The sequence below is a fragment of the Salvelinus fontinalis genome, chromosome 24, assembly GCF_029448725.1.
Source record: "Salvelinus fontinalis isolate EN_2023a chromosome 24, ASM2944872v1, whole genome shotgun sequence".
In the NCBI taxonomy this organism is placed as follows: Eukaryota; Metazoa; Chordata; class Actinopteri; order Salmoniformes; family Salmonidae; genus Salvelinus; species Salvelinus fontinalis.
The window spans coordinates 19,127,773-19,144,523 of NC_074688.1; the positions used below are offsets into that span (position 1 = coordinate 19,127,773).

General features: G+C 41.9%; 1 protein-coding gene across 1 annotated transcript; it reads left to right on the plus strand.

Annotated features, from left to right (window-relative positions):
- The first annotated feature begins 93 nt into the window (after window positions 1–93).
- Window positions 94–11,437, plus strand: LOC129822093 (A disintegrin and metalloproteinase with thrombospondin motifs 8-like). Its single transcript, XM_055880032.1, has 9 exons — window positions 94–1,179; window positions 2,302–2,541; window positions 3,303–3,435; window positions 3,841–4,008; window positions 7,309–7,601; window positions 8,129–8,315; window positions 8,482–8,654; window positions 8,782–8,957; window positions 9,144–11,437. The coding sequence occupies exons 1-9, from the start codon at window positions 427–429 to the stop codon at window positions 9,874–9,876; spliced, it is 2,856 nt and encodes a 951-aa protein (XP_055736007.1). The 5' UTR covers window positions 94–426; the 3' UTR covers window positions 9,877–11,437.
- The last annotated feature ends 5,314 nt before the right edge of the window (window positions 11,438–16,751 follow it).

Consider the following 16,751-nt stretch of genomic DNA (forward strand, 5'->3'; position numbering starts at 1 on the left):
TTTCTCATGAGGTACGAGTGGGAGGAGAATTTGAGGCAACGAGTGATATAAAAAACAATCCTCTTCTGTCCAGGGAAGACAAGAAAGTATAAATACCTCCGCTACTCCTAGTATTCAGTGGTGCTGCCGAGTGGTAGAACAGTATTTTAGCTCCGCTATAATAGCAATGAAGATCACACAATTAAACTAAAAATAACTGACATTCTCGACACAGACTGACTATACAGCATTGGATTTTTTATATATTATATTGATGAAAAAATATTTTAGGTCGCCAAGACTAAAAATAGCAGTGACTCAAGATTTCTACCGACTACAGATACTATCAATTGACGAGTCCAGCTGCGTTTGGGCTTGGTCCGGAATTTCGGTTGAAAGCTTGTCTTTGTTTTAATAGCTTTTTGAGTGCAATTTCCATTGCAGAAGATGTGTTCAAAACGGTGTTTCGTTTTACTAGTTCTGTGCGTAATAGACAAATCACTTTCGAAATTGTTTGAATCCGAGGAAATTGTACCTGTCAGGATAAATGGAAGAAGCAGCGGTCGTTTTTGGAAACGAAGTGAAGAACAGCCCAGGTTTAGACTCAGTGCCTTTGGTCGCGATTTCACTTTGAATTTAAGCCCGGATAACAGTTTCTTATCTCCTACACTGACAATTCAACGCATCAAAGCAAAAGATATCCACACTTTACGCAGCGCCTCAGGTGCTCAAGGGAGACACTCTGAAACTGAAACTGACTTTCACAACTTGATAAACAAGACCGAGGAGATAGAAAGAGATTTGAGAAGCTGTTTTTACTCAGGGACTGTGGACTCCAACCAAGATTCTGTTGTTGCGGTCAGTATCTGTTATGGCATCCTTGGATCGTTTGTTACAGACGGGGATGAGTATTTAATTGAGCCCAAAGTCCTCGGCTCAGGGAGAAGGGAGAGATCCACTGAACAGTTACATTTTATCAAAAGAAGGACGCCCACAGAAGCACCAAATCACACTAAAACTGTCTTTGATCAACTGAGGGAGGAGAGTAATGTAAAAGCAGACAACGAACGTTTTCTGCACGAGAAAAAAGATCCTGAGAGACAATTACGAGGGAAACGCTTTGTATCAGCACCACGATTTATTGAGACGCTGGTGGTTGCAGACACGTCGATGACACATTTCTATGGAGATGAGATAAAGGTAGGATATATTCGAGTAAGATAGCCCATGCTGATTCACTCATTTCATTGCATTTAACAAAAATGAAAGTGCCATACTGTCACAAAATTCTATATTGATAATTTACATCATTATAATTGCAATGACACTTTCTTGCGCACAAAAACTGGTTGAATCAAAGTTGTTTCCACATAATTTAAACCGCAAAAAAATCAATATGATGACTGAATTAACGTGGAAAACTGAGTGTATTAACACAGTCAATGTAAGGGCATTTCCTATTTTTTTCCACCCAACTTTTAACCTAAATCCAATGACATGGTGACATTTGCTGTTGATTTCAAGTTTAATTCGCTGTTATTTGACTACTCAAACAAATGTAAATAAAAACTAGACCTTGAATCACAATCTGTGCCCAGTGGGAAGTTTTCTTAACAGGCTAGTTCAAGGTGTAAAATCAATCCAACTCCCAATGCGGAAACACCCACAATCAAATGCTTTAAAGAAGAAAAACACATTTCTGTTTCAATTGAAATAATTCTAGGCTATATGTTGTATGCAGGAACAATGTTTCTGCTCTGTTATGCAAGACTATGCGCTCCACACTTGCTATTTATCTGATATGCATGGTGTAAACTAAGTTGGAGTAATGAGATCATTTAAAAAGTAGAGTTCATAGAGATTAATGATGGGATTGGGAAACATCTGATAAAGTCAGGCAGGAGAATTATGCTTTGGCAGTAATTTCGTTCCGCATTCTTTATGACTTAGCTATGAGCATCACCATTAAACAATGTTGGGGTCATGCAAATGATAAAGAGCATGTGAGCATTTGACATTTTTAAGGATACTTCCTTTTTTGTGTACAGTACCAATCAAAAGTTTGGACACCTACTCATTCCAGGGTTTTTCTTTATATATATTTTTTTACTATTTTCTACATTGTAGAATAATAGTAAAAATAAAGAGAACCTGGAATGAGTAGGTGTCCAAACTTTTGACTGGTACTGTATGTGTTTTAATTCCAGTCTCGCTGTTATTTCACTCGCTTAGTTTTAGGATTTTAGCTTAAATCATCACCAACAGTGTTGCCTTGTAAGCCTCTCTAATATCTAACTGCCTGTTGTCCTCCCTTTAATCTAGCACTATATCCTGACCTTGGTCTCTGTGGCAGCCCAGCTTTACAAACATCCCAGTATCAAGAACCCTGTCCACATGGTGGTGGTGAAAATGGTGGTGGTGGAAGACGAGGAGGTTGGACCGTCACTCTCCAATAACGGGGGAGTCGCTCTGCGTAATTTCTGTGCCTGGCAACAACAGTTCAACCCGGCCAGCCAGAGGCATCCTGAGCACTACGACACTGCTCTGCTTTTTACCCGAGAGGTGAGCACTGCCTACCCAAAATGTATACTGTTACACATTACATCAATGTCACAGGATCTCCCCAACCCCTTATTCCATAACCATATGGTTTGGAGAGTTAATGAAATAATCTAATATTTTATTATGTGATCTCTAATGAAATACAATTGCCTGTGTCAATGAATCAGATCGGATGAGCTTTGAAACCTATAGGGCTGAAGGCTCTCCTATGAGCTATTTTTAGAATGGTTACAAATCAGCCTTGAGTGATGATGACATCCCTTAAAATGGCCAGAGTATGGGTGTGATGTTGCTGCCCTGAATTTGACCTGCCAAAGAATGTGTGCCACATGTCTTGTCATAAGACAAACCAAAAACTTGAGACCTAAATTGGAAGTAGTTTGCACATGCGGTCTCCAGTGAGTGATGCTTCTGCAAAACAAGGTGTACACATGCTGAGTTGAATTCAGCATGTCTCTCTAAGTCCAGATGTCCTTTGAATCATGTGTGGTTGTGTCTTGTGGTTTGGGACATATTCCCCAGGAAACATGTATCTCAGTTAGAGAGCCAGCCTGACATGTGAAGGGAAAGGCATGTTGTTGAAATATATCTCTGATATCACACCATTACTTTCCCCACATCATAGATCTGCTTCAGTCTGCCAGGAATATTTATTTGCTTCATTTTATAATGGAAACATTGAGGGGGAAAAAACAACCAGGGACAAATAGAAATGCTGTCTAAAGATTCACTGTTTGAAACCGCTGCTGTCTGTCTTCCAGGATATTTGTGGACATCAGAGTTGTGACACCCTAGGGGTTGCTGATGTGGGAACCATGTGCGATCCAAAAAGGAGTTGCTCTGTCATTGAGGACAATGGACTTCAAGCAGCCTTCACTGCTGCCCATGAACTTGGTATGACGTGGGCATTAAAAAAATAAAACTTTCTCAAACTTCTATAGCGACCATATATAAAGATACTATAGGTCTCCATACATTTTTCCTCTTGTCAAAAACGTTCCTCTATATGCACAGAAATATTGTCCACAAATAACTTAATTTGGACAGAAAGGGGCACACCCATGAGCCGAAAGATTATGCAAAAGTTTGTTAGCCTACAACTAATAATTGTGTGGAGATAAGGAGATAAGAACTTGATAAGATAGTCAACCCCCAAGCCTAATGTAGATGTAAACTATTAGTACATTTACTTCCATAGCATACCTTAAATAGTTCAAATTGAATTTGAATTGGTTTTCAGGGTGTCTCTTTCGTCCCATGATCGGTACTGAATACTGATACAGTATTGTTCTCCTTTAGGCCATGTGCTGAGTATGCCTCACGACGACTCCAAGAATTGCGAGAGGACGTTTGGGAATCTAGGCGGCCATCACATGATGGCCCCTCTGTTCGTTCACCTCAACAAGACTTTCCCCTGGTCCCCTTGCAGCGCTCTCTACGTCACAGAGTTCTTTGACAACGGACACGGTATGTCATGCTGACAAACAACACTGACAACTCTGATGTAGGCAAATAAAACTTATTTGGTAACACTTTCTAGGAGGAAAGTGTTAGTGTTTATTTTCATTGAACGTTTTTAATTGATTTGATATTACAATACCTTTTTACAACTATTGTACTTGTTTTATTCAACTGCATATATTTCACAATATCTGAATACTGTGTGTTGACGTCAGAAGGCTGAACGTGAATGAAATCCGATATATATTTTAAAGCCCCTTTTTTTTACTAGAGCCTTCTGTTTTAACTAGAGCCGTCTAGGTTAAACCACTTATGAGGGCCCAGTTTTCACTTCTGTATTTTCTTTTACAATATCTACCCAATTAAACTAAATATGGCCTCTGAAAATACTCTTCCAGGAGGCTTATAACAAGTTAAAAAGCATTATACCTTCGGTGTTCACAATGTTACCTAAGTTCTCACCTCAGGTTTACTTATATGCAAAAGACTCTCTGCAGTTGCACAAAAAATCTTCATATGGAGATACGGTGCATTTGGAAAGTATTCAGACTCCTTGATTTTTCCACATTTTGTTACGTTACTGCCTTATTCAAAAAAATCCTCATCAATCTACACATAATACCCCATAATGACAAAAACGAAAACAGGTTTTTAGAAATTTTTGCAAAGTTATGAAATATAAAAAACCTAACTTATGTAAATAAGTATTCAGACCCTTTGCTATGAGACTCGAAATTGAGCTCAGGTGCATCCTGTTTCCATTGATCATCCTTGATGTTTCTACATCTTGATTGGAGTCCACCTGTGGTAAATTCAATTGATTAGACATGATTTGGAAAGGCACACACCTGTCTAGATAAGGTCCCATAGTTGACTGTGCATGTCCGAGCAAAAACCAAACCATGAGGAATTGCCCGTAGAGCTCCGAGACAGGATTTTGTCGAGGCACAGATCTGGGGAAGGGTACCAAAACATTTCTGTAGAATTGAAGTTCCCCAAGAACACAGTGGCCTCCATCATTCTTAAATGGAAGAAGTTAGGAACCACCAAGACTCTTCCTAGAGCTGGCCGCCCGGCCAAACTGAGCAATCGCGGGAGAAGGGCCTTGGTCAGGGAGGTGACACTCTGACAGAGCTATAGAGTTCCTCTGTGGATATGGGAGAACCTTCCAGAAGGACAACCATCTCTGCAGCACTCCACCAATCAGGCCTTTATGGTATGGCCTTTTTTAGAAATGTCTAAAAATCTATTATTGCTTTGTCATTATTGGGTATTGTGCATGGATTTGAGAAGAAAAACAACAATTTTAATCAATTTTAGAATAAGGCTGTAACGAAACAATGTGAAAAGTCAAGTTGTCGGAATACCGAATGCACTGTACATTGGAGACGTCATAAGGAAATGAGAGATTGGCTGCCAGGTTGTTTGTGGTTACTACTTGAAATTGGGAGTGAATGGCAATGTGTTTGTAATTTGAAAAAATTTATATTATTTGTAACATTTATTCACGACCTTCCTTTCCTCTGAGTCATACATACAGAGAAGGTTTTGTTTCTCATGAGCCAAAAGTAACAGCTGTTACAAGCAAATGTTCTTTATCAGTTAGTCAGTGATTCCAAAGAGAGCGTATGTGGCTAAGAATGTGGTCTGAACACTGGGTCAAGAACAACATCACACTAAAGCTCATTGAACATTTCTCCAAATAAACTCAGCAAAAAAAGAAAGGGCCCATTTTCAGGACCCTGTCTTTCAAAGATAATTCGTAAAAATCCAAATAACTTCACAGATCTTCATTGTAAAGTGTTTAAACATTGTTTCCCATGCTTGTTCAATGAACCATAAACAATTAATGAACATGCACCTGTGGAACGGTCGTTAAGACACTAACAGCTTACAGACGGTAGGCAATTAAGGTCACAGTTATGAACACTTAGAACACTAAAGAGGCCTTTCTACTGACTCTGAAAAACACCAAAGGAAAGATGCCCAGGGTCCCTGCTCATCTGTGTGAACGTGCTTTAGGCATGCTGCAGGAGACATGAGGACTGCAGATGTGGCCAGGGCAATAAATTGCAATGTCCGTACTGTGAGATGCCTAAGACAGCACTACACGGAGACAGGACAGACAGCTGATCGTCCTCGCAGTGGCAGACCACGTGTAACAACACCTGCACAGGATTGGTATATCCTAACATCACACCTGCGGGACAGGTACAGGATGGCAACAACTGCCCGAGTTATACCAGGAATGCACAATCCCTCCATCAGTGCTGAGACTGTCCGCAATAGGCTGAGAGAGGCTGGACTGAGGCCTTGTAGGCCTGTTGTAAGGCAGGTCCTCACCAGACCTCACTGGCAACAACGTCTCCTATGGGCACAAACCCACCGTCGCTGGACCAGATAGGACTGGCAAAAAGTGCTCTTCACTGACGAGTCGCAGTTTTGTCTCACCAGGGGTGATGGTCGGATTCGTGTGTATTGTCGAATGAATGAGTGTTACACTGAGGCCTGTACTCTGGACCGGGATCGATTTGGAGGTGGAGGGTCCGTCATGGTCTTGGGCGGTGTGTCACAGCATCATCGGACTGAACTCGCTGTCATTGCAGGGAATCTCAACACTGTGCGTTACAGGGAAGACATCCTCTTCCCTCATGTGGTACCCTTCCTGCAGGCTCATCCAGCATGACAATGCCACCAGCCATACTGCTCGTTCTCTGCGTGATTTTCTGCAAGACTGGAATGTCAGTGTTCTGCCATGGCCAGCGAAGAGCCTGGATCTCAATCCCATTGAGCACGTCTGGGACCTGTTGGATTGGAGGGTGAGGGCTAGGGCCATTCCCCCCAAAAATGTCCGGGAACTTGCAGGTGCCTTTGTGGAAGAGAGGGGTAACATCTCACAGCAATAACAGGCAAATCTGGTGTAGTCCATGAGGAGGAGATGCACTGCAGTACTTAATGCAGCTGGTGGCCACACCAGATACTGACTGTTACTTTTGATTTTGACCCTCCCTTTGTTCAGGGACACATTATTCAATTTCTGTTAGTCACATGTCTTTGGAACTTGTTCAGTTTATGTCTCAGTTGTTGAATCTTGTTAAGTTTGCTGAAAATAAACACAGTTGACAGTGAGAGGATGTTTTTTTTCCTGCTGAGTTTAGGTGATCATGGGTTTGAGAAGGTTTACCAGCTGTTCAGAATGTGACTGTGAGAAGACTCCAACAAAGTCAGCCTCTGTCACTGTCAAATCTCCACATTATACAACCTTCAGATTTTTTTTAAACAGAACTCTTGTGTGTTGAATCACAGGCGACTGCCTCTTGGATCCACCGGAGAGCATCTTTCCGTTACCCAGTGAACTCCCAGGCACCACATACAGCCTCGACCGCCAGTGTCAGCAGATGTTTGGGGAGGAGTTTGTGCACTGCCCCAACACCTCTGACAGTGACGTTTGCAGCCAGCTGTGGTGCCGGGAGGAGGGCAAGCCCCACTGCACCACCAAAAACGGCAGCCTCCACTGGGCGGATGGCACCACGTGCGCCATCAACAAGAGCTGTCTGCACGGTGCATGCATGGCAGCCCACAAAGTCACGCAGCCAAAAGTAAGACCTAGTTTTTCTCAGAAAAGGAGGGAGAAAAAAAATCTCCCATATTTGGTCTTGTGGTATTGCATTTTGACACAAACGCTGGCTCAGAATGCCTTGTTAGTTACTATACTGTATGTGTATTCATTTATCTCTGATAGAGTATTTCCTTCCTGTGTTGTAAGGAAGACCGTACTTTTGAGAGTACAAGCTCTTAAGCATGTCAATAAATTTGATTTATAAACTGACATGCTGGCAGTAAATATACTCTTTGCTCACCCACTAATAAAAGCTTGTGAAAACACACACATGAACACACACAACACAGTTTAGTATTGCCAAGGGCGCCACGGGTTCTGCAAGTGGTGACACACAGGACAGGAATGTGGGAGACAGCAGAAGCGTGCCACACTGACGGACAGATTTACCCAAGTCATGGCATGCCAAGAGACGCTGATGCCTTAGCCTAGACTGTTCTTGAGTTGGACGGCTCATGTTATCATGGCACTCAGTACTCAATCTGTTACGTTTTGGCTTTACCACAGGTGGTTGTGGATGGCGGCTGGGGCGCTTGGGGACCATGGCAACAGTGCTCCAGGACATGTGGAGGGGGTGTGGAGTTCTCCTACAGGGAGTGCACAGATCCCGTGCCCCAGAACGGCGGCAAATACTGCGAGGGCCAGAGAGTTCAGTACCAGTCTTGCAACACCCAGGCGTGTGAGGATAATGATGGTAAGCCATATTTTGTCTATGTACTTGCACTATAGAATTTCACTTTTTTATATAGTGGTGAGCTGTAGTGATGTTTTTAACCTAGGTTTTTCAATAAATGTCTCTGCTTTGATATTAGTTCGATGGATTTTTTTTTTTTTTGCTTTGTCATTTTCTCCAACCTTAGTGAAGAGTTTTAGAGAGGAGCAGTGTGAGAAGTACAACACCTTCAACTATCTGGACATTCTGGGTAACATGAAGCAATGGATTCCAAAGTACGCTGGTGTGTCGCCCCGGGACAGGTGTAAACTCTTCTGCCGGGCCAAAGGCAGCAGTGAATTCAAAGTCTTTGAAGCCAAGGTATGTTCACTAAAAATCTGTAGAGAGTTAGCCACTGTAAATAAATATTTTACAGTTTGCCTTCACTGTTTGGTGAATCACAGTGTTTAGTAAATTGAGACTTCAACTTTGCATTTGTGGTCCATAGGTTATCGACGGCACGACATGTGGTCCCGACACTACGTCTGTCTGTGTACAAGGCCAATGTGTCAAGGCGGGCTGTGACAAAGAGATCGGCTCCAACAAGAGGCTTGACAAGTGTGGCTTGTGTGGTGGGAATGGTCTCAGTTGCAGGAAGGTCACTGGTTCATACAACAAAGCCACGTGAGTACACCTAAATATTCCAATTACATTTCTGGTAACAAGCATGTATGACCCTAATAGCTATTATCATCTAATTATGATCCAGACTAAGTAATAGTCATATTTAGAAAGTATTATTGGTTGATAGTCTTTTGTGCTGCTGATGTGATTACAGCTGAAATGAAACATTTAGCTTTTTTCTTTCAGTTACGGTTATAGCGACATTGTGACCATTCCTGTCGGGGCTACCAATATTGACATCAAACAGCGCAGCCATAGAAACATCAAACACGATGGAAACTACCTGGCGATCAAGCGAGAGAGCGGTGGCTACATACTAAATGGTAACTTCTCTGTATCCACGGTGGAGCAGGATATCCCTGTTCTCGGGGCTGTGCTGAAGTACAGTGGCTCATCCACCACCTTAGAGAGAATCCAAAGCTTCAGACAACTGAGGGAGGCCATCACCATCCAGTTGCTGGCCACTGCTGGGGAGGCATCTCCACCCAAGGTCAAATACACATTCTTTATCCCCAAAGATGTGCATTTCACTAAATCCAAAGAGAGAAAGGCTTCGCTGCATATGATCCAGGCTTTTGGTGTGCCCCAGTGGCGTTTGGGCGAATGGTCAGAGTGCTCCAAGAGTTGCGGCTCAGGGTGGTCCCGAAGGAACGTCGAATGCAGAGACAACGCTGGTTTCCATTCCAATACTTGCGATAAGGACTTGAAACCCACAGATATCAGACCCTGTGCTGATCTGCCGTGCCCCATCTGGCAAATGGGGCCTTGGTCATCCTGTTCACAAACTTGTGGCCAGGGGGAACGCAGACGCAGTGTTGTCTGTATAGACTACACCGGCAAGACTGTCGAGTCGGAGAAGTGTGACACCAATAAGCAACCCGCGCCAGTGTCGGGAGAGTGTGTTTACCAAATGTGCTAGCGAGGAGCCATGAAGATAGAGAACTTTGGTAGGGGTAGTGTACTGGACCCTTAACCACTCCGACCCGACCGTGCTTTAGAGAAAAGCAGGGAAACCCTAGTTTGGAAATTTAAGAGTGCACTAACTAACCCGGACAGGTTCAGAGCACTGGCCTGTGACTTTGTTTTACAACCACTAGAGAAGTTTCAACAAATAGAGATCTACCTCAGGATGTACATGTTTTGATAAAATAGACAAAGGTACTGTGTGCAAATTATTATTCTCTCCTAAAAGCTATTACTTTGCAGAAAATCTACTGACAAACACCATTGCGGTTAAATATACCTCAATTTTCCAGCATATAACCCAGAACTAAACAGTCAGACTCAGAGACAATAAATGAACTGGGTAAATAAAGTTAGTCTAAAGGCATACTATTTGTACCATAACATGTGACATTATTTGTACCATAACATGTGACATTATTTGTACCATAACATGTGACATTATCATTGCAAGACAACTACTTAGTGCTTATTATTTAGAGTAAAAGGGGTTTGTGTAAGCATTTGTTTAGGTACACAATATGGAAAACTTTGTAAAATACCTACTTTATTTGTGGTTTGCTCTTTTGTTTAATTTCCTTTGAAAAAAATATATTTTCTAAATGTGAGATTGTGTTATTGCCTGTAAAAAAAGAAAAAAAAGAACGACTGTCAAAAAAATGATCAAATCTATCTGCTATCTTATTGATTAATGATATGTGGTACTGATATGCTTACAGATGAAAATGTTAATCCTCCCATTATCATTCAAATCATACAGGTGATTAGGTCTTCTATTGACTAATCTCTCATGGACAGACTACGTAACATAATCTGACGCAATTACGATTTTAGTTCTGGGCTTCCGAGATTAGACGTTGATAGAAGAATGTACTTTGTAACAAAAAAAGAAACCAGCATAGATAGTAGTAAGAATGAACCAGACATTTTAGTGTTCATAAAAAAAAACAAGTTTGAGTTTACACTTTCTTTGTGTAAAATTTAGTTTAGCATAGACAATGGTCAGGAATTTGATCTGAGGCAAAAGTGTAACAGGGGACTTTTCCTCTGTTCTGCACCTTTTTATGTAGTGTTTTAAATGAATTCTATGGCTACAGAGAATTGGAAGTACACCCAAATTCATTATAAACACGTGTAAAATGGTATGTTATGGTGCATCAAAAATATGATCTATTTGCATAAAGAACAACTCCTTTGTAGTAATTTCATAGTTGTGTTTAACATGTTATTATTCATAATGCGAAGAATGCTCTATTTGTTTGTCAGATGTCTATGTATACGTTTGATTTCTCATTCCAGTTTTGTATGTCATAAAACAAAAAAGGCAAAATATGATATACCTTCAGTGAAGGACCATACTATATTATTATTATTGTAGCTTCCTTTTTTAAAGCTATTTATTTTTGTAAAGTTTTTACCTTGGACATGAAATTCTAACATTTTCAGATGCTGCTGTCTTTGAGATTTATGTCTACAATAAAATGGTAAAATACATCACATTTTACTATATGCTGTAAGCATTGAGTTGTCTTGTTTTTACCCATTTGGAAAGTTAAAGACCCACTTTAGCTATGTTTGGCCTACATCAGGCCTGGTTCTCCTTCCACTGCAGTCTGCTGGTTAAACACAGAAAATTAAAATATGTGCAAACTACACACATTGAACAATCTTCTCATTAGATGGGCATTGTCACGGATTCCCCCGGTACTGCTGCTCTTTCTGTGCACCAGTTCCGGAGATCTACGTCACCGGCCTCTAGGCGTCACTGAACTGTCTCATTACGCACACCTGATTCCATTTTCCCTGATTAGTAATTCTATATATGTGCCCTCTTTACCGTTGTCTTGTCGGTTATTGTTCCCATATCCGTTGGTCTGTGAGTACCTGTGCTTTATTTTGCCTTTCGTGCTGCGTGTATTGTGCATTAGCTTTATGGGTCTCGCCCCGTGTAGTGTATTGCGGGTCTCGTCCCGTGTATTTATTAGAGGTTTTACCTCGCTCTTTTGTTTGGGTTACATACCTGTGTTTTTGTATACGTGTTTGTTTTGGGCTTCGTCCTTGTGCCTTTCATGGCATGTTGTATTTTTGGGTGGAGTATTAAAACACCCTATTACGTATTCCTGCGCCTGTCTCCAATCCTTAATACAATATGACAGACATACACTTCAGACAATGAAAGTATGTTTTAAATTATCCTTGGTCCATAATTTCTGTTCATCTGGCTAGCATTTATGGGCTTATTGTATTACATGAAAACATCTTGATCAGTTAGAGGTACCGTAGCCAATATGAAAGGAGCTATTTGACAGCATGATCCTCATCCAAACAGAAGAATTCAGAGGCTAATGGACTATCTCCAGTATCATCCACTAGAATGGTCCAGAACTGTGTCTGCAGACTCTTGACCACAGTATAACAATAACATATTCAGAGATTAACCTGCAACTGTGCCTGCAGAAATTATAGCTAATTGCTTTGGATACATGACAAATCAAATGCAAAAAAAAAATCCCTTTTCATTTCCACACAATGTTTTTTGGGTACAGCTCATGGATTCTGCTCATGTATTCTTAGGGCAATTCAATGGGATGCTAATAGGCTTCCCACTGGTTGAATCAACATTGTTTCCATGTCATTTCAATGAAATTACATTGAACCAACATGAAATAGAGGTTGAATTGATGTTTATGCCCACTGGGTTGACTACATAATACGATGGGGTAAGAAAAGTAGTGTTACTAGTGGCCTAGTAGGCTACAAAGCAACCTCTTCAACGGGTTTGGGCCTCTTGGCTACTGGTTAAGGGCCTTACACACAGGGAGCTGCAAACCCTGTCAAAGCCACCTACAGTTTATGAAAAATCTTAAACTGTAACAGGACAATGTGGAGAGTGAGAGTGAGCTGTTACAGGGGCTTGATCCATGGATCCTGCGATGCAAAGGTGCAAACACTACTCCCTGCGCCACAAAAGCCTGGGCCTCCCCTCATGGAAAAGTACTACTGAATTACTACACAACCTATTTGTGCAGTAGTGACTATGTAGCGACTTGTAGGAATTGTGTAGTAAATGTGTAATTTATGCACTACTCAGGATACACAAGTAGTGTTCAGTATGAAAACAGTAGTGTTTCCAGTAGTAATCAGGTAAAGATTTTAACTACTTGATGTTGGTAGTAAATAAGTAGCCAAAACACTACAGCTTCACCACACAGGCTTTTAAATAGTGATCAGTAGAGCTCGTGGATTCCTGTGCACATGACCACAGAAGATAAAACCAGAAGTAGTTGGTTGTTCAAATCAAATTGTATTGTCACATACATGTTTAGCAGATGTTATTGTGGGTATAGCGAAATGCTTGTGTTTCTAGCTCTAACAGTGCAGTAATTTCAAATAAGTAATATCTAACAATTTCACAACAGTACGTACACACAATACACACATCTAAACGTAAAATAATGGAATTAAGAATATATAAATATATGGAGCAACGTCAGAGCGGCATAGACTAAGACATAGTAGAATAGAATACAGTATATACATGAGATGAGTAATGCAAAATATGTAAATGTTATTAAAGTGACTAGTGTTCCATTTATTAAAGTGGCCAGTGATTCCATGTCTATGTATATAGGGCCGCAGCCTGTAAGGTGCAGGGTTGAGTAACCGGGTGGTAGCTGGCTAGTGATGGCTACCTAACAGTCTTGAAGGCCTTGAGATAGAAGCTGTTTTTCAGTTTCTCGCTCGGTGTTGTTTCCTACTTTCACAACCTGGGGGCGGCCCGTCAGGAAGTCCAGGACCCAGTTGCACAGGGCGGGGTTCAAACCCGGGGCCCCAAGCTTAATGATGAGCTTGGAGGGTACTATGGTGTTGAAGGCTGAGCTATGGTCAAAGAACAGCATTCTGATGTCGGTATTCCTCCTGTCCAGATGGGATAAGGCAGTGTGCAGTGCGATGGCGATTGCATCGTCTGTGGATCTATTGGGGCGGTAAGCAAATTGAAGTGGGTCTAGGGTGTCAGGTAAGGCAGAGGTGATATGATCCTTAACTAGCCTCTCAAAGCGCTTCATGATCACAGAAGTGAGTGCTATGGGGCGATAGTCATTAGTTCAGTTACCTTTGTTCCTGTACACAAGAAAGCAATGGTTGACATCTTGAAGCAAGTGGGGACAGCAGACTAGGATAAGGAGAGGTTGAATATGTCTGTAAACACTCCAGCCAGCTGGTCTTCGCATGCTCTGTGGCCGTCTCGACCCGCAGCCTTGCGATGGTTAACTTGCTTAAATGTCTTACTCACGTCGGCCACGGAGAACGAGAGCCAGGGCAATCAAACTTATCCCAGAGACTGCTCCATGTCACCGCCGGCGGATTATTCGGAGTGCACTTATAGTCCGACTCAGGAGGTGGGCACACCATCCACCACTTCCGAGTATATTGCTTGCTAATGTTGGATAGATGTTGGACAGTCCTTGGGAGCAGTCCGCGTCGGTGGCAATGTGTTATCCTCAAAGCGGGCGAAGAAGGTGTTTAGCTTGTCTGGGTGCAAGACGCCGGTGTCCACGGCGTGGCTGGTTTTCCCTTTGAAATCTGTGATTGTCTGGAGACACTGCCACATATGTTTCGTGTCTGAGCCTTTGAATTGCGACTCCACTTTGTCTCTGTACTGATGTTTGCCTGTTTGATTTCCTTACGGAGGGAATAACTACACTGTTTGTATTCAACCAAATTCCCAGTCACCTTGCCATGGTTAAATGCATGGTTTGCACTTTCAGTTTAGCATGAATGCTGCCATCTATCCATCGTTTCTGTTTTGGGTAGGTTTTAATAGTCACTGTGGGAACAACATCCGCTATACACTTCCTGATGAACTCAGTCACTGTGTCCGTGTAAACGTTAATGTTATTCTCAGAGGCTACCTGGAACAGATCCCAGTCCGGGTGATCAAAACAATCTTGAAGCATGGATTCCAATTGGTCAGACCAGATTTGAATAGACCTTAGCATGGGTACTTCCTGTTTCAGTTTCTGCCTTTAGGAAGGGAGGAGCAAAATGTAGTCATGATCCGATTTTCCTTAGGGAGGGCGGGGGAGGGCCTTGTAGGTGAGTAGCAGTGATCTAGTGTTTTTCCTAAGTGAGTACTACAGTCAATTTGTTGATAGAACTTCGGTAGCATTTTCCTCAAATTTGCTTTGGTAAAATCCCCAGCTACAATAAATGCAGCCTCAGGATATGTGGTGTCCAGTGTAGTTCCTTGTGGGCAGTCGTAGTATCGGCTTGGCGGGAAATATACACGGCTGCGACTATAACCAAAGAGAATTCTCTAGAGAGGTAATACGGTTGGCATTTTATTCTAAGATATTCTAAGTCAGGTGAACAAAAGGACTTGAGTTTCTGTATGTTATCACAATCACACCATGAGTAGTTAATCATGAAACATATACCCCTGCCTGCCTTCTTACCAGAGAGTTCTTTATTCCTGTCTGCGCAATGCTGTATGGACGGGGACAGTAAACCCAGAGAGAGTCATGATTCCGTGAAACAGAGTATGTTACAGTCCCTGATGTCTCTCTGGAAGGAGATCCTCACCCTGAGCTTGACTGAACATTAGCAAGTAATATACTCTGAAGTGGTGGATGGTGTGCCCACCTGAGTCGGACTATAAGTCCACTCCGAATACCTATTCTCTGCCGGTGGTGACTTGGAGCAGCCTCTGGGATAAGTTCAATTGCCCTGAAGGGTACGAACAAAGGATCCAAGTTTTACTACATCAAGTAGATTGCTAGCCAAAACTATCTTAGCCGTTTGCCATTGTCATAGAGATGTATTGTGTTTAGTCTAGCTGTTTGCTAGCCACACACATTTAGCTATGTAGCCTGTTTTCGTTACGCTAGCTAATAAGTATGAGTGTTTGTATGCAAATGTACAGTATATTCATATTAGTATACTTACCTTTTCTACTTATTTTGACCTCTTGCCAAGGAGGCCCTCGACAGAAGAAGACTACAGGCCATTGTGGGTAAGATTAACATTGTTTCTCAAAAGTTTTTGTGTTTTTTCTTATGTGACCCCTGTTAGCAGATGATTAATAATGGCTTAGAATTGGCTGTCTCTTGTGCTTGTCTTTATTTTCTAAAAGGTTACATGGTGGAGAAACAAAAAGGGTATGTGAAGATACAGTGCATTCGGAAAATATTCAGACCCTTTGACTTTTTCCACATTTTGTTACTTTACAGCCTTATTCCAAAATTAATTAAATTGTTTGTTTTCCTTCATCAATCTACACACAATACCCCATAATGACAAAGCAAAAACAGGTTTATAGAATTTTTTACAAATGTATTAAAAATAAAAAACTGATATCACGTTTACATAAGCATTCAGACCCTTTACTCAGTACTTTGTTGAAGCACCTTTGCCAGCGATTACAGCCTCAAGTCTTCTTGGGTATGACACTACAAGCTTGGCACACCAGTATTTGGGGAGTTTCTCCCATTCTTCTCTGCAGATCCTATCAAGCTCTGTCAGGTTGGATGGGGAGCGTCGCTGCACAGCTATTTTCAGGTCTCTCCAGAGATGTTTGATCAGGTTCAAGTCTGGGCTCTGGCTGGGCCACTCAAGGACATTCAGAGACTTGTCCTGAAGCCACTCCTGCATTGTCTTGGCTGTTTGCTTAGGGTCATTGTCCTGTTCGCCCCAGTCTGAGAACCTGCTCCAGAGTGCTCAGGACTTCATCAAGGATCTCTCTGTACTTTGCTCCGTTCATTTTCCCTCAATCCTGACTGGTCTCCCAGTCCCTGCCACTGAAAACCATCCCCACAGCATGATTCTGCCAGC